This window comes from Aspergillus steynii (genome assembly GCF_002849105.1).
Source record: "Aspergillus steynii IBT 23096 chromosome Unknown P170scaffold_6, whole genome shotgun sequence".
Lineage (NCBI taxonomy): Eukaryota > Fungi > Ascomycota > Eurotiomycetes > Eurotiales > Aspergillaceae > Aspergillus > Aspergillus steynii.
Genome location: NW_020194403.1, coordinates 651,668 through 676,024, shown reverse-complemented (window position 1 = coordinate 676,024; position 24,357 = coordinate 651,668). Strand labels below are relative to the sequence as shown.

Genomic DNA, 24,357 nt, shown 5'->3' with positions numbered 1-24,357 from the left:
CGCAACAATGGCATTTGCTTAAATCAAAATGCCATTTTTTGTTTTTTTTTTTTTTTTTTTTTTTTTTTTTTAAAGAAGCAACTGCTTTTTTCATTTGAGTCATTTTACTTCTCATAAGATGCAAATAGGTAGAGACAGTGTGGTGGTAGAAAACTTCCCGCATGCCTGATGTTCATTGAAACTATATTTTTCCCGTATCTCAAGCCTTTACCACACGGGTTCAACAACTCAATACTCTGTCCTGCGTTTTGAGCCCGAGTCTTTTCGACGAAGACTACTATTCACAATCATCCCCAATCAGAACAACCTTATACCCCTTGAACCCATTATAAGGATAACAAATATCCCAAGTGCTGCGAATCACATCCGTATGCTCCCCACTACAATCCCCATCGGCATACATGCACAGATCGAACTGCGCGCGCTCCTCCACCGGGCTTTTCCACGACAGACTGTCCGCTTCAGACAGGTTGAGATCTGCGCGGGTATCGAGGGCGGAGCAGGGCTTGGCCCTGGTTCCGATGGCGTGGTAGATGTATAGGCTGATATCAACGTCGTCGGGATCGCAGCCTGGTCGGAAGATGTAGAAGTCCCACTGTGGTGGATGTTAGTTGATTGGGTAGGTTTGTATATAGAGGGAGAAGAGGCGGTACGTGCATTCTTAATTGCCCCGGCTGTGCCTAGGAAGAGGGCAGCTGCTAGGAGAGTGGGTAGGAGACGCATGTCGTTGCTGTGTGGTATATCTTTGACTATGTTTTAGAGAAATTGCGTGGGGCGGTATTGAGAATTGAACAGTGAGGACTGACATACATGGTCTATTTATGGTCCAAATGGATGTCCTGATGTGGCTTCATTATACGAGTACTTAGGGCGAGGCAAACAATACGAGATCCTTAGTGCTTATCGTATGCAGCATTTGAGTCGTCCACAAAGAAAGGTTACATTCAGGTAGTTGGGTAGACAGGTCACTTTATGCGCCAAGTACTGACTCCCAGGCCCAGGCACCCTAATACTTGGTGGCGGCACATCCAAAAGGTGAAGTACGGTACGCTTCTAAGAGCCATTGGATATGTCTCAGTAGGAACCATGCGAAATAGTTGATGCGGGATTATCGGGCTCGATACGAAGTCAGTGGGTGGAACGCGATAACTCTTGAATATAGAATGAATTAATTAAGCTGTTTCAGCTAGTTGGCCAATCCATAGCCTCAAGGTCTGCAAGAAGTCTCGCTGGAAATACCTCCAGCTGCGGCTCATGTGCATGAAAGAGCCCTTCCAGACCAGTTAGAAAGGCTTCATCATCCATGGTAGGAGATGCCGAGCCAGTCACTGACGGCACAACGTGAATGTCGGGCTCAAGCTCAGGAAACTCCTCTACAAATTGAGTTGTCATGCGCCACCGCTGCAGGTCAAAAAAGTGACGAGTAAATGTTTCCGAGAATTGGTAAAGCCCAGTTTGGCATTGTTGGAGGAAGGCGTCCTCAATAGTGTAAGGCCAGTCAAACCGAAAGCAATCCCAAAAGAGATTCCAGAATTTGGCTGAGCAGTGTTCATGGGGAAACAGCACTAGGCGCTCACGAAGACCGGGCCTTGACTGTTTAGCATCTGGTTTGCCACTCGGCTGGGGAGGACATACCAAACAATGAAGTCTATCAAAGGCTTATGGATGATGCGCATTTGCGAAGGCCGCTGTCTCATGAATATTGGCAGTGCTTTTGCGTTCGTCTCGGAGGGGTCGGATCGATACTAATCAAAGCAGTGTGAGCTTTGTATAGTTTTCCGTCGGAAATGTCCTCCACAGTTGACATACGCGAAGCATGGAGCTGACAACCCTCAAAATCACCAAGCGTTCAACGATCCCACAATTTCGCCAGATCGATTCGTCAGCGACACGCATAATGGTCCAGACAGAATCCAAAGTGTATAGACCCTCAACAACATGCCACCCGTGAAGCACAGCCCTGATCGGGACATCCGCGTCGATCTCTCGTTGGTTAATCGACCTCTGGAGGTAAGATGGCGTGCATTCCCCTAGAAGTCTGTTTAGGTCAATAATTGACTTACAGCACTCACATACCGGGCTGAGCTGGGACACGGATTCTGCTGATATCAGGGCGCTGAGGGTGGCGCTCGTCTGCTGATGAGCGACCCGAGGTGCTCTTGTATAGTGACAATATTGACGATCTTTCAGTTCGTCATCGACAGTAAGTGAAATGTCAACTTTGTCGGCATCAAATGCCTCCGCAGCGACACTTTCATTTGTCTGAGAGCCGAAAAGGCTCTCTATTGAAGCGTCGACATCGAACTCATCCCGTATATTATCGCTCGATGGCACGAGATCATTCGATATTTTCAAGCTAGCTCTACTGGGACATAGAGCATCTCCAACAAATAAAATTAGTGAGAGTCAGCCTTTGGAAATAATATTGATCTGACACGTACTGGCCTGGGAGACGCCCGAGCCGATGACCTTCTCAACTGTTCGTAACGTTGCCCGCAGTGTGTCATTTGCGCTTCTCTGCAATTCGAGCTCATCCAACAGACTTTTCGCATTTCCACTGTCATGGAACTTCGTCAATGTATCGATGCGGGACTCTAGTTGGGAAATGAGTGTTTTTGTCTTTTCTCGAGCACTTCGCTGGGCTTGTCGATCCTGCTCTCGCTTTCGTGCCACTCGATCGGTGGATGATTTACGGGCCCTGGGTGACTTGCGAGATTTATCCATTGGTTGAGTATGTGAGCACAGGAGTATTTGAATTCAAATTGGGTGAACTTTTAATGTCGAGGATTCAAAACCAGAAAGTCAGAATGATGCCAGTAGGTGTTGTTGGAGCAAGGTGTGTTGCCATATAGCAACAGAGCTTAAATCAATGATATACATATCAGCTATTCAAAGGTCTGATCTTTCGGTATTCACATGTGAATTCCAACGGCAAGCCGCTGGGGCCGTTGGCAAGAGTAGGAAATTGATCGGCCCCCGTGTCTTCAGAGCGAGGCTTCCCCGCAATATCAATATAAATTAATCTCCAGGATGCTTCCCCGCCCTTTCTTGACCCAATGAACACTGACTTTTGGATTTGTCTAGTCATGATCTACAACACCATTCCTGTTTGCCAATCAAGTTTGAGTCATGTCCTCACGTAAAGGATCGGTGTTTTGTCTCCGTGACTGAACAGGACGATTGCTGGGGGTATCGTTTCTTCGAAAAACAAGAGCCACAGCATGACTTCTAAGTAATTTCTGATAATGCAAGTTTTAAAATTTTGACTATTTTACTGCTTCATGGAAAGAAATTATCCAGGTTAGATTGACTATTCCTGGAAGGATGTTTTCCAAAGGTCACGATCAACTATTCTCATATTGCAGTTCGTGCTAATAATTACTATCCTGGAGATTGCCCCATCCACCATCATCTACTGCTCCCATTGGTTTCATATCAATTCAAAGTGAGATTTGAGTAGTACCCGTTGAATCTGACTTCGTGATAGTTATAGTCAGGTCGAAAAGCTCACTATCCCAGAATACTCGAGAGCAGTGCAGTAATGACCTGAGAGATCGCAGACACCAACTAAAACAATCAGCATGTGGAAGCCCGTAAAGTCTGTCACAAATCCAACCTACCGGAGCAACATCATTGATAAGGCCTTTGGTGTTCCCAACAAAATCCGCAGTCAAGAGCTCGTGCGCATTCCCAAGAATATCAGTAACATTGTTCACCAACGCAGGGGTCACAAGTCCTCCGACATCATTTAAAAGCTCTGGAAGTTGATCGACCAGATCTTTCACAGCTTTGGAGCCCAGCAAAGAGCTAACAGTTCCGATCAACTCCTTCGTCTGCTTTGCGGTCGGCTGCTTAAGCAGGTACGACGCGTCCGTGACGAGAGTCTGGATGTTGTTCAGGCTTTCGGGGGATAGGAGATCCTTCACGGCCCCGAGCGACTTGGTCAGGTCGCCTAGGAGGTCTCCGAGATTTGACAGATTCTGACTATTCTGTCGGGCAACGAGGGAACTGGCAAGCTGGTAGTCGGTAAGTTCCAAGGCAGGCTTGGAGACGGCGTCTGGGGCTGGGATTGCGAATGCCGTAAAGGGTAGGATGGCGAGTGGGAAGAGCTTGAAGAACTTCATTTTCGCTGGATATTGATATATGAAGCCGAAGAGGAAGGTGAAGACTGGGGAGTTGCTCGGTGTTTGGTTAGTGTCTGGTTGGTCTTGTCGCGCCTTTTATACCTGTGTTGGCGGTAGGTCCCGGTTGTTTCATGGCTCGTTCCGCTATGCATATCATGTGTCCTTGCCTATACAGTCAAGTATACATCCTCCAAATGCGTCTTAGAATCGCGTCCGCAACGAAGTGATAGTAATTGCACCTTGGAGCAAAGAAAGGAAATTGAAAGATCCACGAATTAGATGCTTTTTTCTGGGAAGCAATTTGCTCCTTTCGTTCACCTACCCCTCGACTCATATTTTCTGACTCGGTGACACAGGAACGCGGAGAAGCCCAGAGAATATTCCAGAGGAGGTTATACCTATCGTGTGCTATCTCTATGCACATTTCCGTTGGAGTACTCCATGACAACGATGCTCGGTCCGCCTGGAAACATCATAGTGCCAACGCCATCCTCGGCCCGTCCCAGCCGGTTTATATCTCCGCACTCATGTCTAGACCTCTTGTCAATGATCCTGGATTCTTGCTAGGTCTGTTCGTTATTAGATGTGACTGTCTAGTCAGTGACAGCCCTAAGTGGACGGAATTTTATTAATTCCTTGGTGTCTGAGTCATTATAATTGAGTCAGACAGGTTGAAGAACCAGGAATCTATACAAAGCTCATATCGAAGCCCGCGAGATGACCGAGGTCTTGATACCTCGGCCCTTGTGGAGTATGAAGGCTTTTTGTAAAGTATTTTTTAAGCAATTGTGGGCAATAAACTGTTTTATCGCGCAGGATTTCAGCACCGACTCGCAACAGCGAGGTTTATTATTTTTGCTATATAGTCACCTGCGGCCAAAGACACGTCTCCCACCAGGCATTAATCTAGGTCCCCGAAACTGATAAATCATCAGGATCAAAACAATGAACCTCCTCATATCATCACTACTGATCATCCCTCTATATATCTCTCAAACCCTCAGCCAAGACCCCACAACCTCTGCAAGTAAAGCGACCCTCGATGGCGCTCTCCTACGCAGCCAAGCGTACGTTGTTCATCCCCTTAAGAACCATCTTGCTATCCACTAACCCCCTAACCAGAGATGCCCTCACATCCGCCTTCCCGAGTGCAACACCATTCACCAAGCCGTTCGAAATCCCAGGCGGAAACCTAATCCAGCCGCCTTCGTCGCTCGTCGGCGCGATTATCACCGGTATACCGCCGTCCGTCCTGGCGCAGCTGATTCAGCCCGCAGGACGAGAATCCATTGCGTCGGATTTCCGCGCAGGAAATACGCCTGATTGGTATGCTGGTTTACCGGCGGACGTGAAAGACTATGTGACGAGTATGAGGGCTCAGGTCAGTCATGGAGAGGTGGACTTTAGCGCTACGCCGACGAGTACGGGCGACTTTGGGAGCGGGGGAGGGAGCTATAGTGATGATGGCGATGGTGGTAGTGATAATATAGGGAAGGAGACAGGAGGAGGACAAGGAGGTGCAGCAGCAACTTCGAGTTCGACGGGTAGTGCTGCTCGTTCTACTGGGGAGTTGGCTGGGAGCTTGGTCGGTGTGATGGGAGTTTTGGGGGCTGTGGCTTTACTTTGAGGGAATCAGGGAGTTGTATAAGTGGACAAGCTCGGAATTGTCCTCTCTAGCTCTGTTTAGCAAAATTAGAATGACTCGTTCAAGTATTATTCTCTCGCGGTGATTTAATTCGTCTCGATAGATGGAATCGAAACCGCAGTCTTTCTTAGTACATTGAAGACAAGCCCTCTCATTCTAGCATCGTATGGCGATGGTTGTGTCTATAGAGGTCCAAGGTTTCCCGCCCTAATTTCCACAACATTGCAGTAAAGATCAATAGACTAACGAATTCCGGTCGTCTCAGCAAGGTGAGGGAGATAAGTGCCTCACTGAGCAGAGAGAATAGATTTGTCAGTCGCTGACATGGCATACCAGGGGTTCCAATGATATCGACAGAATGAACTCGGCCGGTATTTCACATCAGTTCGACTTTTGCGCTATGTCATACTACCCAACACACACGTCTTACCTTACTTTCGGCTATCCCGTTCCAGCGCTGATCCCGCGTAATCTTCGAGGAAGAGGCCAAGCCCGTCGGTAGACTACCGTGCTGACTCCGGAGAACAGACCGGACACTTACCGTCATAGGATTTATCAATCAGAAACTCAACCAATTACCCTATGCCAGATCAGGCACATGCTACCGTCAATCCAACGGGTTGGAGAGAACAACTCATTGCAAGTGATTGTTGTCTTGTCCTTCTTGGAGAGTGAACAGTCAACCATGGTCAACCAGGGTCTGCTTTATTGGCAGAAGACGCCCCCAATCAAAAGCTGAGCGCGTCATTGCACGTCGGTACCGCATTCCTCTTGAGAATCTTGGCTTCCAGCTCGTCTCCGATACTTGATCCGATACTCGGCGCTTGAATGTAACGCAGACCGTACTTCGCTTATCATAACAGCACGGACTTTGATGCGGGGAAGCACCGCCAAGCTGCATCTGCGCCGCAAAGTCGGGGATTCGTGGGGATGTGGGAAAGGGACCAAGAGCAGAGACACTACCTCCTGTAGCCAAGGGAAGGGAAGGGAAGGGAAGTGAGAGGCATATAGCAGGGCAGAGTATGGTATAGCGCAGGGGTGGCAATGTAACCTGGAACGAGGATTGACGATCACCAAGTGTCTAGCTGCAGAAGGAGACAGCATCCCCAAGAGGATTGTCATTCTCTAGGAGATTGACGTATTCCGAAGTAACCTGTTGTAGGACGGAGGAGAGGCGACTCCGTCTGCACTCCGCGGACTCACGTGGCCTGCCTCCCCACTGCGCACGTGCCGTGGGGCCGCCAGAGTTGCTCGCGTCTTTTCCCTTCTCCAACTCTCCGGTGCCATCGCCTCATTGGCACCAAACCATCCGATCTGGGGATTTTGTGGAGCTGCGGGGATTTTAGGCGATTCCTTCCTGTCAGCAGGGCGTGCTCACTAGCCCAAGTTCATTCCTGGTGTGTTGCGGCTGTCTTTGTGGGACATTGTCGAGCATGAATTCTCCCATCAAATCGACGTTTCTTGTGTCATTTTCATCCTCTCTCGGGGTTTCTGTGAGACCTCGGGGGCTCATTTAGTTTGTTTTTGGTCTCTCGTGGATTTCGTCGCTTTTTCTCTCGTTGTCCAGACGACAGAATGCCACCCGCTAGCGGTTTCAATCCGGACCCGTAGACTTTGGTGGCTGACCCTCCTTTCCAGACTGGCAAATCCCGTCGTTCGCCATGCCAACGGACTCGTCCTTGGCGACTGGCCAAGACAAGGAAAACATTATGGATCATCTCGGGGACACAGCCAGAACGAGCGCTGCTGACTGCCAAGGAACGCCGCCAGAAAAGTCCTGTGCGTGTCTCCCGCGCTGCAGATTTTCACCGTCCAGTCCGCGGTGAATGATTAGTCGCCTAGACTTCTGGTCTTGCATCCTGTGTTCTTGATTGATTCGGCAGCCAATGCCAGCTCTGCCTCGGTGTATCTTCTTTTCACGGCTTCTGGGATCTGCTCCCTACCCGACTGTAGTGGCATACGCGGTGCGAAGCTGGGGTAGTGGGAGATAAGGCCTCCCCACAGTGTCAAGTGCCGTCTATCATAAGCGATAGTGATGGCCTTGGTGAATTGACGACGAGCAGGCACCCAGCACTCATTCACCTTCAGCGCCACTCCCCACCTTTCGAGATCGACCCTACCCCAGATGCCTTGCCTTTCCCCACGGCTCATCCGAGCTTCTCTCCCGTGCTAGGATTCGGCAGATCCGAGCAAGCTCTCCTATCCGACCCCAAGGAGCTTTATAACCCTCATCATCACATCGTATTGCAGTCTTCTGTGGGGTTCCTGTCTGGCAGGGATAGAGCTCTTTCATCAATCCCCTTTGTACGACACCGGAGACGATCAGGAGCACCATGGCATCTGCCACCCCCCCTGACACGATCGTGGAGGAGAAGGGTGTATCGCAGCACAAAGAGAACTTTGTCACCGAAGCTGCCCACGAAGCGGCTGGGCGCGGTCAGGCGGCCACCGACCAATACGGTCGTGCGCTTGTAGAGTTCGACCGCCGCGCTGAAAGTCGTCTGCGCCTGAAGATCGATCTTTGTATCATACCCACGGTCGCACTGTTGTATTTATTCTGTTTCATTGACCGAGCGAACATCGGTAAGTTGTGCGCATGTGCTTCTTGGGTGACATCGATGAGCTGACCCATCTTCTGACGTGCAGGTAACGCGAAGCTTGCCGGATTCGAAGATGACCTCAACCTTAAAGGGAATGATTATAATGCCGTCTTGTCTATCTTCTATATCTCGTACATCATTTTCGAGATTCCATGCAACATTGCATGCAAGTGGATAGGACCAGGATGGTTTCTTCCGGCCTCAACTTTGATCTTTGGCATTTGTTCTGTCGGCACGGCTTTTGTGCATGATAAACACAGCGCATCGGGTGTTCGCTTCGTGCTCGGCATCTTCGAGGCCGGTATGTTGCCGGGCATCGCGTACTACATGTCGCGATGGTATCGAAGAAGCGAACTGGCATTCCGTCTGGCGCTCTATGTTGTGATGGCACCCCTCGCAGGTGCCTTTGGAGGTCTTCTGGCGTCGGCAATTCTGACATTGGATCATTTCGGCGGTTTGCACGCGTGGCGGATGATTTTCGCGATCGAGGGAATTATCACCATTGGGCTCGGCGTGATTGCATTTTTCACTCTAACCGACCGCCCTGAGACCGCTCGCTGGCTCACGCAGGAAGAGAAGGATCTGGCGATTGCCCGGCTGAAGTCTGAGCGTGTGGCCACCACCGAGGTTCTCGATAAGATCGATCGAGCCAAGATGATGCGTGGCATTTTCAGTCCCGTCACCCTGGCCACGTCGATGATTTTCCTCCTCAACAATATCACCGTGCAGGGATTGGCGTTTTTCGCGCCGACCATTGTTCGGACCATCTATCCCGACAGCAGCGTCGTTGGTCAGCAGCTCCACACTGTGCCACCTTATGTGGTAGGGGCCTTCTTTACCGTCTTTTTCCCTTTCCTCAGCTGGCGTTATGATAACCGGATGATCTTCTATGTTATCTCACCCCCCTTGGTCATGGCCGGATACATCATGTTCCTGACTAGCACCGATCCGATGGTTCGATACGGAGCGACCTTTGTCATCGCCAGTGGTGCATTCGCCTTTGGGTCTCTGTGTAATGCCCATGTGTCGAACAACGTGATCTCCGACACGGCGCGCTCGGCGGCGATAGGAACAAACGTGATGATGGGAAACATCGGAGGGCTTATCTCGACCTGGTCTTTTCTGCCATTCGACGCGCCGAACTATCACATCGGCAACGGGTTAAACCTGGCAACCTCGTCCACCATCTTGATCCTGGGCGCCTGTCTGTGGGCATGGATGAAGTGGGACAACAAGAAAAGGGAAAGGATGGACGTCGACCAGGCTCTAGCCGGCATGTCGCAGAAGCAGATCCAAGACTTGGACTGGCGCAATCCGGCATTCCGATGGCGGACTTAGGCCAGGTGTTAATCCGAGTACTTTTGCGCCAATGGCGGCTTCTTGCTGATTTGTATTTTTTTTATTCATATTTTGGTTGAGTCCACGTCCACGTACTGTGGTCTTCTTGGAACTGTTGGGGGTTTTACTTCTTTTGGGCTACGCATGCATATCACATTGATTGAATCCACTTGGGCTACCACATTTTGGAGGCGAATACAACCTCTTTTAACCGGAGATTACGTAGAAACGCCCGATTGGGTCGATAAAGGATTGGCAATTCATTCTGGAGCTGGCGAGCAGGACCAGAATGTCACAAGGCGCCTTCTGGAGCCCCTCATGCAGAGAATTCCCCGAGGGAAGCTACTCTGTAAGCCCGAGGCTAAGGACTCACCTCTGCCTTATATTGGCCAAGCAGGTAGCGCGATGGACCAGGGGTATGGGGGCAACGATCTCGACCTCATCCTTCAGCCCTCCACTCGGTCGCGTCCTCCAATCGCATCGAGGCCATTATGATCCTATCAATCCACCGGCTTCTTTTCTGCGGTCTCACCTGCGGGCCGTCTATCCCCTCCTCTCTTGCGACACGGGCAACACTACTCCTAGTCCTACTAGGGGGCCGGTGAACCGCCGGCGGAGGCCACCTCATCAATTTTTCTAAATTTTTTTTTCCTTCTGGCTGACCGAATCCTGCGTCCGAAGGAAGGCTTGCCGACCGTGATGACCAGGGTGTTTCGCTGCTGCCAGACAAGGCATGCCGTGAAGTTACATCCGAGATTCTGCTCAGTTGTTGAATTCCGTGCGCATACTGGCCCGAATATTGAGGTCAGGAACGACGCTCGCTACATTCACATCCCATATGCCTTGTTGATGCAGCCTGTTTGCCCAGCCAGATCGGCGGTGACACACGAGGTTTTAAACCCCACAACCAAGGCTTAATCGCGCACACTAAGAACCTCCCCCTCGTGACCCCAAAGATGCCATGAAATTTCCCCAGGTCCGCCAAGCGGGTTCCCCGGGTGGGTGCCAGAATTCCCTTCGGACGTTGTCCGAAGTCATTCCCCATGTTACAGTCCGACTCCGGCGCACGAGGCAGATGTCCACTAGGATCCCTGGCCAGTGTTTGTTCGTCCGACCGACCGAGGAGCTAGCGTCGCTTCCTGGCTCATCATGACGATATCATCCAACATCCACGATAATTCCCCATGCGGGGTTCGAGCTGGAATTCGGTTTCCCCCAGATTGAGACGTCTGGAGGACCCGTTGTCTCCCGTGTGGTGCCAGATGACGAGACTCTTTTTTTTGGCTTTCCGCTGTGCGGCGCACCCGGCTGGGCCAATGAGTCAAGCGCTAATAAGCTCCCCATGGCGAGCGTGTCTCTCCAGAATATGCACCCCAAGCTCTCTTGGCGACGCCGGCTCTTGGCTGTACTCGGGCCAGTTTAGGTTGTACGGGATGGAACCATGTTGGCAAGCATCAAGCCATCGGATACGGATTTCTATTGATAATGCCGAGGAAATAGGCTTTTGCTGTTAGCGGAATCCGAGGGATGGTGAGCATAGCACCCCACGCCCCAATCCCCGCGTCGTGTTGGTCCGTGGTGCGTGGGCTCAATTTTTCTGGGTCGTGGAAGAGGCAGGGAAGACAGACAGGGAGGCCTTCTGCTGCGGCTTGGTCTACTACTGCATGCATGGCCTGCACTGCACATATTATTTAAGTGAAGGTTACATCCCTCGAAAGGTTTTCGATCTGATCTGTGTGCTCCCTCCATCTGTTGTCTTTACCCCCCTCCTCTCCCTCTCCCCCTCTCCCTCCTCCCTTGCTTCTTCTTTTCCTCCTCGATTTCCTTTCCTCTTCTTCTCACACCTACATTTGCAATAGCCAACCGGGAGAAGGTCAGACAACCGACACCATGGCAGGTGGTCCCAAGAAACCCCTCAACGTTTTTCGTATGAAAAACCTGGGGGATCCTAAACAGGTGTACAACTGGCGGCTATGGTTTGCTGTCATCTCCTTCGGTCTCATGGGTGCCGCCCGCGGTGTCGATGAGGGATTGATCTCGGGTGCCTTCAACTCCAGGGACTTCCAGCGGACCATCAACTTCGACTCTTACAGCTCGGTGGAGCAGACCAACATCAAGGCCAACGTGTCGGCCATGGTGCAGATTGGCTCTGTCGGCGGTGCTCTTTTGTATGTTCTGCTTCATGCACCTTTCCTACCCGGTCCGTCGGCCTCGATCACTAACATGCGTGCGTTCGTTCTAGTGCTTTCTTGGTTTGTGATCGCATCGGCCGTATCTGGGCTACTCGTCAGCTTTGCGTGCTCTGGATTGTGGGTATTGCCATCTTCATGGGAGCCAACGGCAACTTGGGCGCCGTCTATGCCGGACGTTTCGTGGCTGGACTGGGAGTTGGACAAACAGTCGTCGTGGGACCCGTGTACCTTGCAGAGATTGTGAGTTGAGTCCATTGCCTTTCGAGGGTTACACGATGCTAACTATACCAGGCACCGGCATCCATTCGAGGTCTTTGCACATGTATCTTCACAGGTTTCGTGTACCTGGGTATAGTGCTTGCCTACTTCACCAATTATGGCTGCCAGATCAACATGGGAGACAACACACACAAGCGATGGGTTAGTCCCCCCTTGCATCGCACAAGGTATCCACCCGTTCTGACATGTCCAATAGGAGGTGCCCACCAGTCTGCATATCATCTTCGCCGGTCTCATCATCTGCCTGTCTTTCCTCCAGTACGAGTCTCCTCGTTTCCTGGTGAAGAAGGGCAATTACGAGAAGGCCCTGGAGAATTTGTCCCGCATCCGTCATCTTCCCACGGACCATGAATACATTGTGCAGGAGATCACCGCCATCCGCAACTCCCACGAGACCGAGATGGAGGCCACCCGCGGGTCCGGTCCTATCGGTGTTCTGAAAGAGGCATTCTTGGAGCCCAAGAACCTGTTCCGTCTTTATATTGCCTGCGGTGCGCAGCTCCTGTCGCAGTGGTCGGGTGCCGGATCCATCACTCTGTACGCGCCCGATCTTTTCAAGATCTTGGGTATTGACGGAGAGAACGAGTCGCTGCTGGTGACCGGTGTCTTCGGTATCGTCAAGCTGGTGTCGGCCGTTGTCTGCGCCTTGTTCCTGGTCGACGTGATCGGTCGGAAGCGGGCACTGTTGATCGGAATTACGCTGCAAGCCATCGCGATGGTCTACATTGCGGGCTTCCTCACCAATTCCCCGCAGATGGGCGTCGACGACAGCTTTGTGCTACCCGACAAGAAGGTGCCCGCCAGCCGCGGCGCCATCGCGATGATGTACATCTCGGGTGTTGGCTGGGCGCTGGGGTGGAACTCGATGCAGTACCTGCTGACGGCCGAGCTGTTCCCGCTGCGCATCCGGGCGCTGTCCACCTCGCTGGCCATGACGCTGCACTTTGTCAACCAGTACGGCAACTCGCGCGCGGTGCCCAACATGCTGATGGGCCAGCATGAAGGCGGACTCAGCCCGCACGGCACGTTCTGGTTCTTCGCGGCGGTCACCATCTTCGGTGGGCTCTGGGTGTATGTGACGGTGCCTGAAACGGCCGGTCGCAGTCTGGAAAGCATGGACCGGCTGTTCGAGCTCCCGTGGTACAAGATCGGACTGTTCGGCAACCGCGACGCCGACCAGCGCGACCTGATCATGTCGGACAAGGTGGAGATGGCCGAGGGAACACGCGACGAGCAGGTCGAGCGCACGGAGCGCATCGACAACTCGTCTCGCGTGTAGTTTTTTCGTGGATCATGGACGAATAACGTACCTGGGTTATGTCTGGCTGTGTTATGCGTGGTCCCTGGTGGACCCATTAGTGATATGAACTGAATGATACCGCGTCATGTTTATTTTTATTTTGATTATCTTCCTGTAGCCACATTCCTCGGCCACCGCCGATCGCCGACGGAGCTCATCCACCGTCAGTCTGCGCCAGATTGGGGATGCGACCGGTCAGAATGGAGCCAGAATGGAGCCAGAATGCGGCGTCAAGTTCCACGGAGGTGCTGAGGACAAGCCACTAGTCTGGAGATCCTGCAGGCACTGGTCAGTTGATCGGTGGTCTCTATCTTATCAGACTTGGCGTTTGCTCTGCGGGGAATTTCTCTTCTCCAACTCTCTTCCTCTTCGTATATCACCGCTCCCTTCTCTCTCCTCTCCTCTCCTCCCTTTCTTTCTAATCCCCCTGTTCATCTCCTACCTGCCCATCTCTCTTTACTCCCCCAGTATATACCATGACCACCAGATATCGCGTCGAGTGTAAGTCCCCGTTGGCCTTCCCTGTGGATCCAGATTACTCACCGACATCTGTCCAGATGCCCTCAAGGTACGGTTCAACCCAATTCCACCAAATTCCGACCGAAGCTGACCGGCGTCATCTCAGTCCCATCGCCGCGACCAACTGATCGAATGGATCAAAGGTCTCCTCGCCGTCCCCTTCGTCCTGCACTCCCAGCCCACCGTCATCTATCAGGAAGATAGCGAGAATCTAGTCGCCGTCGCTGCCGACACTCACCAGCGCTATGCCGAGATCTTTCGGGACGTGGAGAGTCTGATTCGCGATCATAGTATGCCATCCCTTCCTCCAGACTTGACTGCACGCACTGGTGGAACTGACATCCATCTAGTCGACCACGAAGCAAAAGACCTCCCCGGCAAATCTAAATTGAAACTCCTCGTACCCACCGTCGGTTCCTTCTTCACGCCCCTCCACCTCGAAGACGCATTCAAATACCAAGACCGTATACGCGCCATCAGCCGCCGCCGCTTCGTCGCCCCCTCCTTCAACGACATTCGCCTGATCCTGAACTCTGCCCAGCTCCTCGGCCTCGTGCGCAGCTCACACGTTGACCTGGTCACCTTCGACGGAGATGTCACCCTCTACGACGACGGCGCCTGCCTCACGTCAGACAACCCCTCTATCCCGCGCCTCCTCCGCCTCCTGCGCCAGGACCGCAAGGTCGGCATCGTCACCGCCGCCGGATACACCGAGGCAGAGAAATACTACGCCCGCCTGAAGGGCCTGCTGGATGCCGTGCATGAATCGAGCGATCTCACCCCCGCCCAACGCGATGGCCTGGTCGTCATGGGCGGCGAGAGCAACTTCCTCTTCCGCTACGACGCGGCCTCGCCGTCTCGTCTGTCCTACGTGCCCCGCGACCAGTGGCTTCTTCCCGAGATGACCACCTGGCAGGAGTCGGATATCACGGCGCTGTTGGATCTCGCCGAGTCGTCGCTGCGCGCGTGTGTCCGGAACTTGGGATTGCCCGTGACGGTGCTAAGGAAGGATCGTGCGGTCGGTGTCAGTCCGGTGAACGGGACGAGGGTCAATCGCGAGCAGTTGGAGGAGACGGTTCTGGTGGTGCAGAACACGATTGAACGGTCGGCAGTCGGTGGAATCCTGCCGTTCTGTGCTTTTAACGGTGCGTTTCCCTTTCTGCATTTTTTTCTCCCTACCCCCTATCCCTTCAACACCACCATTGTCCTTTGACTGACAGACATGTGTAATAAACAGGAGGAAACGACGTCTTCGTCGACATCGGCGATAAATCGTGGGGTGTGCGCGCCTGCCAACAGTACTTCGGAGGCATCGAGCGAACCCGCACCTTGCATGTCGGCGATCAGTTCTTGTCCGCTGGGGCCAATGATTTCAAGGTATGTCCCCCCTTGCTCTTATCGGGGTTAAATTATTCGGCTAATTCATCGCGTAGGCCCGCCTTGCATCCACCACAGCCTGGATCGCCGGTCCGGCGGAGACCGTGCAGTTGCTCGATGAACTGAGCTCAGTGGAGGAAGAATGAACGCGTTATAATTCCTATCCGGGTTGGCTTCGATATTCTGTCAGGAAAGGTTAATATCTTATAATTTATGCTGAGTAAGGCTGCAATCGAGTTGTAGCAGTCGCATGTGTTGGCTAGCCTGTTGTCTATGCTTCCGGTTTATTTGCAGGTATAGGGTATTTGCATTTTGTTCATTGTTTAATTGGTTCATATTGCCCGGGTTGTTTGCTTGGTTGGCATTCTAAGGTATTGCATCGTGTTGTTGGTGTCTGTTTGTTTGCATTTGCCATTCATATTGAATTTGTTAGTTTGATGTTCATGGTACATTTGTGCTCATGCTCATGGTCGTGGTAATGGTTCTGGTTATTTAGCAAGCACGCTGTATCTTTTTGTCTTAATAGGATGTCAGCATGTCATGGGATTTTTAATTAACGCTTTATTTGTAATGATATATTTTCCCACTCTAATTGATATATATGCAAGTCGTAACAAATCAAAATCAGCGTCAGCATCAATATCTTCCCTTTCCACCATTTGATCAACAATAATGGTCGCCTTAATCATGACCATGCAAAGTTTATAATTAGAATTTGTTGACATATCAGATATTGCAAGGACTACCCAGTAGCCCAGCTGAGGCTTTTGGTCTAGTGGTAATATCAGGAACATGCTTATAGAATTTCTGATCTATGTTTCTCATCAGTGCCCAGCCTAGTTTTCTGCGCGCAACACATCACCAACTATGCGAATTATCCATAGTGCCTGGCGGCGATTAATGAGGAACCATTTATTTTTGATTCGCTCGAGGGGAATATAGGAAAGAATATGCACCTATCAACTGGTCATAAGAGTACCCAATAGCATTGTTCTCTCGAGTTGTTGGAGTCAAAGCTAACATGTGTGTTTATTTAGCTTGCTCTTATAATTGATAGTTCTGAAATTAGGGTCTGTCTGTCCTCCAGCCTCCTACACCCCTAAAGTCGTATACTTATATTTAAAGAACTCATGTACTTGTGTAGAACTACCAAAAGCCCTGTCTACAATGTATGCAATTAACCTAAAATCTAAAGTTGATCCAACACCACGCGTCAGCCCATGACATCATCCAGCGAGTCACCCGTCAACACCACCACCTCCCTAGCCGACCTACCTAGGTACCTGGCAGTCTACTGCCGAATCCAATCCACTAACCTCACCTCCAGCGGGCTTTACTTTCCACCTCCCAAACCAACTCACCCAATCGATCCATTCCAACCAGTAAATCCCTCAATCCACACCCGGAGATAAGGTAGCCTCGCTCATACGCATACACCCGCTATCTCCGCCTCCATCCCCATATAAAACTGCTTCTACCCTATCCAAATCCAGATCCAAAATGCCCATACCATCTCCCACAACCTCCTCTAAAATGTCCACCTACCTCGTCACCGGCTCCTCGCGCGGTCTGGGCTTCAACATCGTGAACCACCTCGCCTCGCGGCCCGCCTCGCAAGTAGGGACTATCTTCGCCACGTCGCGGCAGAATAACAGCGCCCAGCTACAGGAGCTGGTGGAGCGGGAGAAAGGCCGGGTCGTGTTTGTGCAATTAGATGCGGCGAGGAAGGAGAGTGTTTCTCAGGCCGTGAGGGAGGTGGAGATGTTTTTGGAGTCCGAGCAGCAGACACAAGGCAAGGGGAAGGGACTAGATGTGGTGATTAACAATGCGGGAATCATGCCCTCCACCAGGGGTGGGATTGCGAATATGTTTGTTCCTCTCTCTCTCTTTTCTTCTTCTACGGCTATGGTGATGTGTGGCGGGTGGGATGCTAACTACTTGATCTATGTAATGATAGGGACGATCTCAACGAGACGTTCAACACGAACGTGACGAGCGCGCATATGGTGACGAGTGCGTTCCTACCCTTGCTGAGGAAGGGAGAGAGGAGAGTCATTGCGAATATGTATGTCATCTACCTACCTCCCCATTCTGAACAGTGTACTAAGGAAATGCCTAGCTCCACAACCGTGGGCTCCATCGCGCAAGCCCCAAAATATAAAATGAGCCCGACGCCCGCGTACAAGATCACCAAGGCGGCGCTGAATATGCTCACGGTGCAGTATGCGCAGGAGCTGGAGAAGGAGGGATTCACGGTGTTGGCGATTAGTCCGGGGGTGAGTCTTCCCTTTCTTTCCTTTCGATTTACTTTGTGTTTGGTTCTGTTGTGTGGATTCAGGCAGGGCAGGCAGAGCTAACAGCGTGCAGTGGCTCAAAACTGAAATGGCAGGCGGCGACTTTGCGGACTTGCCTGTGTCTACCGGGGCCGAGGCGACGATGCACATCATCGACTCGGCGACGCGGGAGATGAATGGCAAGTTCTTGAATATCAAGGTGCCCGGGTGGGAGGAGAATCCGGGGGTGAATCGGTACGATGGGAAGGAGGTTCCGTGGTAGGCAGGTAGATTTGCTACAGGTTGGTTTAGAGGTACAAATGACTCCAGGGATAGATCAATGGTGATGAACATGCTAAGGGTATCTTAAGCTAATAAAACGCACTAGGAGTGTAGACTACGGCTTGGACACGTCTGCGACGAACTCCATCAAGCTCGGCTGCTTGGCAGACGCAGCGTTGGAGCTCCAGGTCTGCGACTGCAGCGTGGGAGAATTATCCACGATTCGTTTGAACCGGTCGCCGCCTAGGACAGAGTATGTCTCGGCGGTCAGTCCCTCCCGCGACAAGCTCAGTTTCATCTTCCGGCTTTGCCCGGCCTTTGAAAGAGCCAACAGCTCGCCGTGGTGCGGATTGGCCACCTGCCAGTTGAGATGACTTGACGTGTCAGCCTGCGGGGACTCAGGGATGGAGTTCTGGGAGATGGCTGTGAGAAGGTCCAGCATGGTGAAATGGGTCAGCACGCGCGCCGCCTCGTCCCGGATTCCAATGCGGCTTGGGGGCTGGACTTCGGGGAACTGCGGCAGAGTGACCGAGATCTCGTAGTGTGTGCCGAGCGGCGGCGACACCACGTTGGTGCGAATGCGCACTCGGAATGTGCTCTGCGCGGTAACAAACTTGCCGGTGAACGTGGACTCGAACGGCATGAGAAACGTGTGGACCAAAGATTCGACCTTGGGGATGGAGACGTCCGGAGACAAGCGACCGACTGACGAGAAGGGGCTCGCCGTGAATTCGCTGCCGAGATCAGCCGACTGCAGGATCTGATGGATGTCCTTCATGTGTGATTCCAGCCAGCGGACATGGGAGTTGTGCTGGAGGTATGCCATGATGGGGCGCAGGAGGCTGTATTCCGGGGTATGTCGGCGTTTAGGAGTCAGCGGCGGTGGAGGCTGCGTTCTCCGCCGTAGGTTCTGTCGGTGGGCGTAAGAAAGAAGAATCCTGGTAGAATGGCCCAGCGCATCGGCAATCACGTCGTGTTCGGTGGAAGAAATTTCCTCCTCGTCCGGGAGTGGTTCCTGGTCGGTATCAACAAGATCCAGGAGAACCTCCTGCTCTTCAGAGACGGGGATCTGGATCAGGTTTCGCCGCGTAGTCACTCCCTGGCCTCCTAATATCCGAGCCTCGCGGAACAACTCGTGGAAAAGTTCCTCCTCGTAGAGTGTATCCCGCGCCTGGAGAATCCGCCCTTCGATTGTATCCTCGTTGAATGCCGGCTTGGGTAGTTTCGAGCAGCCAGTCAATTTACCATGGCTTCTCACGCGAACCCGCACTGCTTTCGCCTTGCTCGGCACCAGGCCTTTATCCAGGATTAGACTACCATCGTCGAGACGACGCAGAGCTGCAAGGGCGCGATCGCGGAAGATCGGAGTAGCTGTATTCATGTCAGAAAAGAAGTCGAAATGGGGTCCACGAATACTGACATTCCATAAACCCATACTGCACACCCAGAGCCTGTCTCTCGCGAGGCAATCGGCACACCTTCCAACCCTTGGCTTTCACCGCCAAAACTTCATTCCAATACTTGGTCTCCGAGGCGACCTCAGAATCCAATCGCGACGAGCAGTCGAGCAGCTTGTTAGCCGCAGAGTTGAAGTTCTGCATGCGCCAGCCACGCGCCACGGTCTTTGTATCCTTCAGCACCGAGTCGGGTTTCGGCGGAGGTTCGACGACCTCGCTATTCAGCGACCCCAGCGGTGCAACCTGCTTCAAGAACTGGGACATGGACGTTTCGGCCTGGCGAGGGGTATGTTTCGAGAGGAGGAGCGAGACAAAATCGAGAGCGAACATCGTTTCCATATGAGCTTGCCTGGAGCGGATCAGTACTTGACATTGCCAATGAAGGCAAACACAGAACCCTACATGGCAAAATTCGTGATCTCCGCGCGTCGCTTGATCAATTGATCCTTGCGCTCGGTCGTATCCAAGTCGTCGGCCGCTTTGTCGGCGTCATCCTCGTCGGACCAAGGGTCTTTGTTCTTGTCGGCTTCGATCTTCTCGCGCAGGGCGGTCTCGTTGACATCGCGGAAGGCACCCCATTGGGAATTGATCTGAGCGATGTCGACCGGAAGCGAATCGGGGCGGTCGCGCTTCTCGATCAGAGGGCGAAGAGGGAGATTGAATGATTCGGACATTGTGGTTGGAGAAGCAGCGGAGAACAACGGCGACCGACCGTTGATGATGGGAGTGGCACGTGATGCGCTCAGTCAGCTGACATCCCCGTTCTGCCTTGCCTATTTGGGTTAGCGCCTTCCACTCCGAGCAGTTCGCATCCAAACTAGTCGACCTTGCGATGTCGATCGAGTAGACGCAGTACTACAGTAGACCAGGATCATGCTAATCACGGCTCGTACATTGGCCAAGTGACCGGCCCTGAATTCCAATTGATCCTTTGGTCGAATGTCCCGCATTGGGTTGCAATGTAATTGAGTTGTGCTTATATATTTTTTCCGGATTCCAATATTGTACAGGCCAGTGTGCAATAGTGCAATAGTATGTGGTTAATATGACACCAATAGAAGTACTCCGGAGCAGATATATCCGTAGTCTACCGGTCCATCCAAGGCACCGGAGTCGAGACCAGCTTGAACCGGTTTGCGCCCGGTGTCTAGTCTGACAGAACAACAGAGCAAAGTGGCTGCCAGTGTTGTGATGACATCATCAACCCCGCCAGAGCTGATGCACGTGCAGCCCCAAGCCCTGCCCTAGCTGCCCGCACTAAGCCACATCGGGCAGACCCGTGACATCAGGCGGATCAGCTCGTGACTTCATGTTGTCGTCGTTTGTCTGCGTTTGCCGGGTCGTCGAGGATCCTGGCAGCGATCGTATTATTTGGTCAGTATTTCTTCATCTTTCCTCGCTCTACCCCCTGTTCCAATTGAATCTGTATCCCTCATCCTCATCTCGAACGGCGGCAATCGAAGTATAGCTCGGTCAGTGACGTACTGCCCACTCCTCCCGCTTTCTCTCACCGGAAAAGCATCCCCCCCACTATTGCGCTCTCTCGCTGTATCTCAACTCTCTTCCCCTCCAACCTCACCGACTGATTGTCCGGGTTCTTTTATTAACTCCTCCATCTCCAGTCGTCCATTCAATTTCCCCGCCAATCCACTATCCTCTCCCCTCCTCTCGCCCCGTCACTCATTCTCTACCGTTGATCGGTAGTCCTTCAGGATGGCTACCACGCACGCCCCCGTCGAACCTCCTAAGCGCCGCCGCATCGGTGTTCTGACCTCCGGCGGTGATGCTCCCGGTATGAACGGTGCCGTGCGGGCCGTCGTCCGTATGGCCATCCACTCCGGCTGCGAAGCCTACGCCGTCTACGAAGGTTATGAGGGCCTCGTCGAGGGCGGCGACATGATCCGCCAGGTGCACTGGGAAGACGTCCGTGGCTGGCTCTCGCGCGGCGGTACTCTGATCGGTTCCGCCCGTTGTTTGGCCTTCCGCGAGCGCGCCGGTCGCTTGCAGGGCGCCAAGAACCTCGTGCTGCGTGGCATTGACGCCTTGGTCGTCTGCGGTGGTGATGGCAGTTTGACCGGCGCCGATGTCTTCCGCTCGGAATGGCCGGGTTTGCTGGAGGAGCTGGTCAAGACCGGTCAATTGACCCAGCAGCAGGTCGAGCCGTACCAGCGACTGAACATCGTCGGTCTGGTGGGCTCCATTGATAACGACATGTCCGGTACCGACGCCACGATCGGCTGTTACTCGTCTCTGACCCGCATCTGTGATGCCGTGGACGATGTGTTCGACACTGCCTTTTCCCACCAGCGTGGCTTCGTTATCGAGGTCATGGGTCGCCACTGCGGTTGGTTGGCCTTGATGGCTGCCATCAGTACCGGCGCCGACTGGCTGTTCGTGCCGGAGATGCCGCCCCGCGACGGCTGGGAGGATGACATGTGCTCTATTATTACCAAGGTATGTTGATGAACTTATCGTGGGATCGCACCTGCTAACGACGATGCCTGTAGAACCGTACCGAGCGCGGTAACCGCCGTACCATCGTCATCGTGGCTGAAGGAGCCCAGGACCGCCACCTTAACAAGATCTCCAGCAACACCGTGAAGGATATTCTCACCAAGCGCCTCAACCTGGATACCAGAGTCACTGTCCTCGGTCACACGCAGCGTGGAGGTGCTGCCTGTGCCTACGACCGTTGGCTGTCGACCCTGCAGGGTGTCGAGGCCGTTCGTGCCGTTCTCGACATGGAGCCCACTACGCCGTCCCCTGTCATCACCATCCGCGAAAACAAGATTCTGCGCACTCCCTTGATGGATGCCGTATCAGAAACGAAGAAGGTCACCTCTCACATCGAAAACCGGGAGTTCGACACGGCCATGGCCCTTCGTGACTCTGAATTCAAGGAGTACCACTTTGCCTACCGCAACACTGCGACTCCTGACCACCCCAAGATGACTCTCCCTGAGAACAAGGTTAGTTTTCTGACAGCTTCGTTAGTTGGCATAGCTGACAATTCTAGCGTATGCGAATTGCTATCATCCACGTCGGTGCCCCCGCTGGTGGTATGAACCCCGCCACGCGTGCCGCCGTTGGGTACTGCTTGACTCGCGGACACACGCCCCTGGCGATTCACAACGGCTTCCCCGGCTTGTGCCGCCATCACGACGACAAGGTCAGCTCCGTGCGCGAGGTCCAGTGGGTGGAGACGGATCCCTGGGTCAACGAGGGAGGTTCCGATATTGGAACGAACCGAAGCCTGCCGTCGGAGGACTTTGAGACTACTGCCAAGTGCTTCAAGGAGCACAAGTTCGATGCTTTGTTCGTGATCGGTGGTTTCGAGGCCTTCACCGCTGTCAGCCAGCTGCGCCAGGCCCGCGAGAAGTACCCGGCCTTCAAGATCCCCATGACTGTGTTGCCCGCCACCATCTCCAACAACGTGCCCGGAACCGAGTACTCGCTAGGTAGCGACACCTGCCTGAACACCCTGATCGACTTCTGCGACGCCATCCGGCAGTCCGCCTCGTCCTCGCGTCGCCGTGTGTTCGTTGTTGAGACTCAGGGTGGCAAGTCTGGCTACATCGCCACGACCGCGGGTCTTGCCGTGGGCGCTTCCGCCGTCTACATTCCCGAGGAAGGTATCGACATCAAGATGCTCTCCAACGACATCGACTTCCTGCGCGACAACTTCGCCAACGACAAAGGCGCCAACCGCGCCGGTAAGATCATCCTGCGCAACGAGACCGCCTCCAAGACCTACACCACCCAGTTTGTCGCCGACATGATGAAGGAGGAAGCCAAGGGTCGCTTCGAGTCCCGCTCCGCCGTCCCTGGTCACTTCCAGCAGGGTGGCAAGCCCTCGCCTATGGACCGCATCCGCGCCCTGCGTATGGCCATTCGCTGCATGCTCCACCTGGAAAGCTACGCGGGCAAGACCCCCGACGAGATCGCCGCCGACGAGCTGTCCGCCTCCGTCATCGGCATTAAGGGCTCGCAAGTCCTCTTCTCGCCCATGGGCGGTGCCGACGGCCTGGAGGCCACGGAAACCGACTGGACGCGCCGTCGTCCGAAGGCCGAGTTCTGGCTGCAGCTTCAAGATACCGTGAACATTCTGTCCGGTCGGTCCGGCTGGCGCGAGGGTCGGCAGACGAACTGGGGGTGTTACGAGTCGGTTTGATCTAGTCTAGTTGGGGTGGTGTATTTGGCGTTTCTTTTTCCTTTTGATCGATAAGATATGCATGAAGATATGAAGACATGAAAAGAAAAGACATTCTTCTCTTCTACACTTGTTACTGTTTTTTATTCTCAGACATCCACAAGGCAGGACTGTCTAGCTTAGCTAGCGAAACCATGACATGCGCTGCCGATCCGTGGGTGTTTCAATGTATGATGACATTTTCTTTACCTTTTTCCATTTTGACTTAACCATTTATGTGTTTCTGGAATGAATAAGAGAGACATCGTGATTTGAATCAATTCTGCATTGACAGATTGCCCAGGTAAACTGTAGATACTACGGATGTTCGGAGTCGGTCAATCGACACCATATTTTTCTCATGCCCGAGAAACAGAACGCCCGAATGAGCCCGGTTAAGTATAGTAGAAGATGTTGGTTCTTTATTGGCAGAATCCTATACAGACATAACACAGAAAAAGACGTGTGTAATCGAGCTCAAACAAGACGATTTCCTTGAACTCCCCCTCCCAGAGCATAAAGTGAGCACTTCTCAGATAAATAATAAATTAGAAGTAGGTATTATTGCCAAGTCACATTATCTATTATTCCTCCCTAAATAAAACCCCTTAAGAAGTAAGAACGCAGTAGATCAGATCAGATAACGCTCTACGGCGCTACTCTGGACTATTTTAGCGCCAACGAAGCCACATGGCTCGACTGGATTACTCTAATAGGACAAGCACAGGGGGTATCTATGTTTCAACTTCGCTCTCAGTCTCAACCTCTCCAGTAGTTCTGAA

The 24,357-nt window shown here is 52.7% G+C and overlaps 10 protein-coding genes across 10 annotated transcripts; 6 read left to right on the top strand and 4 right to left on the bottom strand.

Annotated features, from left to right (window-relative positions):
* Window positions 1–84: 84 nt before the first annotated feature.
* P170DRAFT_438305 (uncharacterized protein) lies at window positions 85–776 on the bottom strand. The gene is made up of 2 exons (XM_024849570.1): window positions 658–776; window positions 85–595 (listed from the first exon to the last, which is right to left on the bottom strand). Exons 1-2 carry the CDS (start codon window positions 721–723, stop codon window positions 278–280), a joined length of 384 nt encoding a protein of 127 aa, XP_024701859.1. The 5' UTR covers window positions 724–776; the 3' UTR covers window positions 85–277.
* A 406-nt stretch (window positions 777–1,182) lies between these two features.
* On the bottom strand, window positions 1,183–2,724 carry P170DRAFT_498486 (bZIP transcription factor; the record flags this gene model as incomplete). The annotated part of the gene is made up of 5 exons (XM_024854134.1): window positions 1,183–1,588; window positions 1,636–1,745; window positions 1,810–2,030; window positions 2,073–2,381; window positions 2,442–2,724. The coding sequence occupies 5 exons, from the start codon at window positions 2,722–2,724 to the stop codon at window positions 1,183–1,185; spliced, it is 1,329 nt and encodes a 442-aa protein (XP_024701858.1).
* Window positions 2,725–3,510: 786 nt separating this feature from the next.
* P170DRAFT_427864 (uncharacterized protein) lies at window positions 3,511–4,124 on the bottom strand (the record flags this gene model as incomplete). The annotated part of the gene is made up of 2 exons (XM_024847805.1): window positions 3,511–3,567; window positions 3,621–4,124. 2 exons carry the CDS (start codon window positions 4,122–4,124, stop codon window positions 3,511–3,513), a joined length of 561 nt encoding a protein of 186 aa, XP_024701857.1.
* A 945-nt stretch (window positions 4,125–5,069) lies between these two features.
* Window positions 5,070–5,751, top strand: P170DRAFT_498484 (uncharacterized protein; the record flags this gene model as incomplete). Its single annotated transcript, XM_024854133.1, has 2 exons — window positions 5,070–5,191; window positions 5,247–5,751. The coding sequence occupies 2 exons, from the start codon at window positions 5,070–5,072 to the stop codon at window positions 5,749–5,751; spliced, it is 627 nt and encodes a 208-aa protein (XP_024701856.1).
* Window positions 5,752–7,921: 2,170 nt separating this feature from the next.
* Window positions 7,922–9,847, top strand: P170DRAFT_387418 (putative MFS transporter). Its single transcript, XM_024845803.1, has 2 exons — window positions 7,922–8,352; window positions 8,416–9,847. The coding sequence occupies exons 1-2, from the start codon at window positions 8,103–8,105 to the stop codon at window positions 9,705–9,707; spliced, it is 1,542 nt and encodes a 513-aa protein (XP_024701855.1). The 5' UTR covers window positions 7,922–8,102; the 3' UTR covers window positions 9,708–9,847.
* Window positions 9,848–11,597: 1,750 nt separating this feature from the next.
* On the top strand, window positions 11,598–13,663 carry P170DRAFT_511296 (putative MFS quinate transporter; the record flags this gene model as incomplete). The annotated part of the gene is made up of 4 exons (XM_024854874.1): window positions 11,598–11,875; window positions 11,950–12,139; window positions 12,191–12,319; window positions 12,375–13,663. 4 exons carry the CDS (start codon window positions 11,598–11,600, stop codon window positions 13,455–13,457), a joined length of 1,680 nt encoding a protein of 559 aa, XP_024701854.1. The 3' UTR covers window positions 13,458–13,663.
* A 49-nt stretch (window positions 13,664–13,712) lies between these two features.
* On the top strand, window positions 13,713–15,932 carry isn1 (IMP 5'-nucleotidase ISN1). Its single transcript, XM_024849569.1, has 6 exons — window positions 13,713–13,979; window positions 14,036–14,046; window positions 14,104–14,287; window positions 14,348–15,142; window positions 15,235–15,374; window positions 15,431–15,932. Exons 1-6 carry the CDS (start codon window positions 13,955–13,957, stop codon window positions 15,518–15,520), a joined length of 1,245 nt encoding a protein of 414 aa, XP_024701853.1. The 5' UTR covers window positions 13,713–13,954; the 3' UTR covers window positions 15,521–15,932.
* Window positions 15,933–16,907: 975 nt separating this feature from the next.
* On the top strand, window positions 16,908–17,930 carry P170DRAFT_448398 (SDR family oxidoreductase; the record flags this gene model as incomplete). Its single annotated transcript, XM_024850961.1, has 4 exons — window positions 16,908–17,242; window positions 17,332–17,439; window positions 17,494–17,650; window positions 17,742–17,930. The coding sequence occupies 4 exons, from the start codon at window positions 16,908–16,910 to the stop codon at window positions 17,928–17,930; spliced, it is 789 nt and encodes a 262-aa protein (XP_024701852.1).
* Window positions 17,931–17,969: 39 nt separating this feature from the next.
* P170DRAFT_387412 (mediator of RNA polymerase II transcription subunit 17) lies at window positions 17,970–20,060 on the bottom strand (the record flags this gene model as incomplete). The annotated part of the gene is made up of 3 exons (XM_024845802.1): window positions 17,970–19,300; window positions 19,350–19,735; window positions 19,789–20,060. The coding sequence occupies 3 exons, from the start codon at window positions 20,058–20,060 to the stop codon at window positions 18,045–18,047; spliced, it is 1,914 nt and encodes a 637-aa protein (XP_024701851.1). The 3' UTR covers window positions 17,970–18,044.
* Window positions 20,061–20,937: 877 nt separating this feature from the next.
* Window positions 20,938–23,839, top strand: P170DRAFT_511292 (ATP-dependent 6-phosphofructokinase). Its single transcript, XM_024854873.1, has 3 exons — window positions 20,938–21,840; window positions 21,894–22,355; window positions 22,403–23,839. Exons 1-3 carry the CDS (start codon window positions 21,100–21,102, stop codon window positions 23,555–23,557), a joined length of 2,358 nt encoding a protein of 785 aa, XP_024701850.1. The 5' UTR covers window positions 20,938–21,099; the 3' UTR covers window positions 23,558–23,839.
* The last annotated feature ends 518 nt before the right edge of the window (window positions 23,840–24,357 follow it).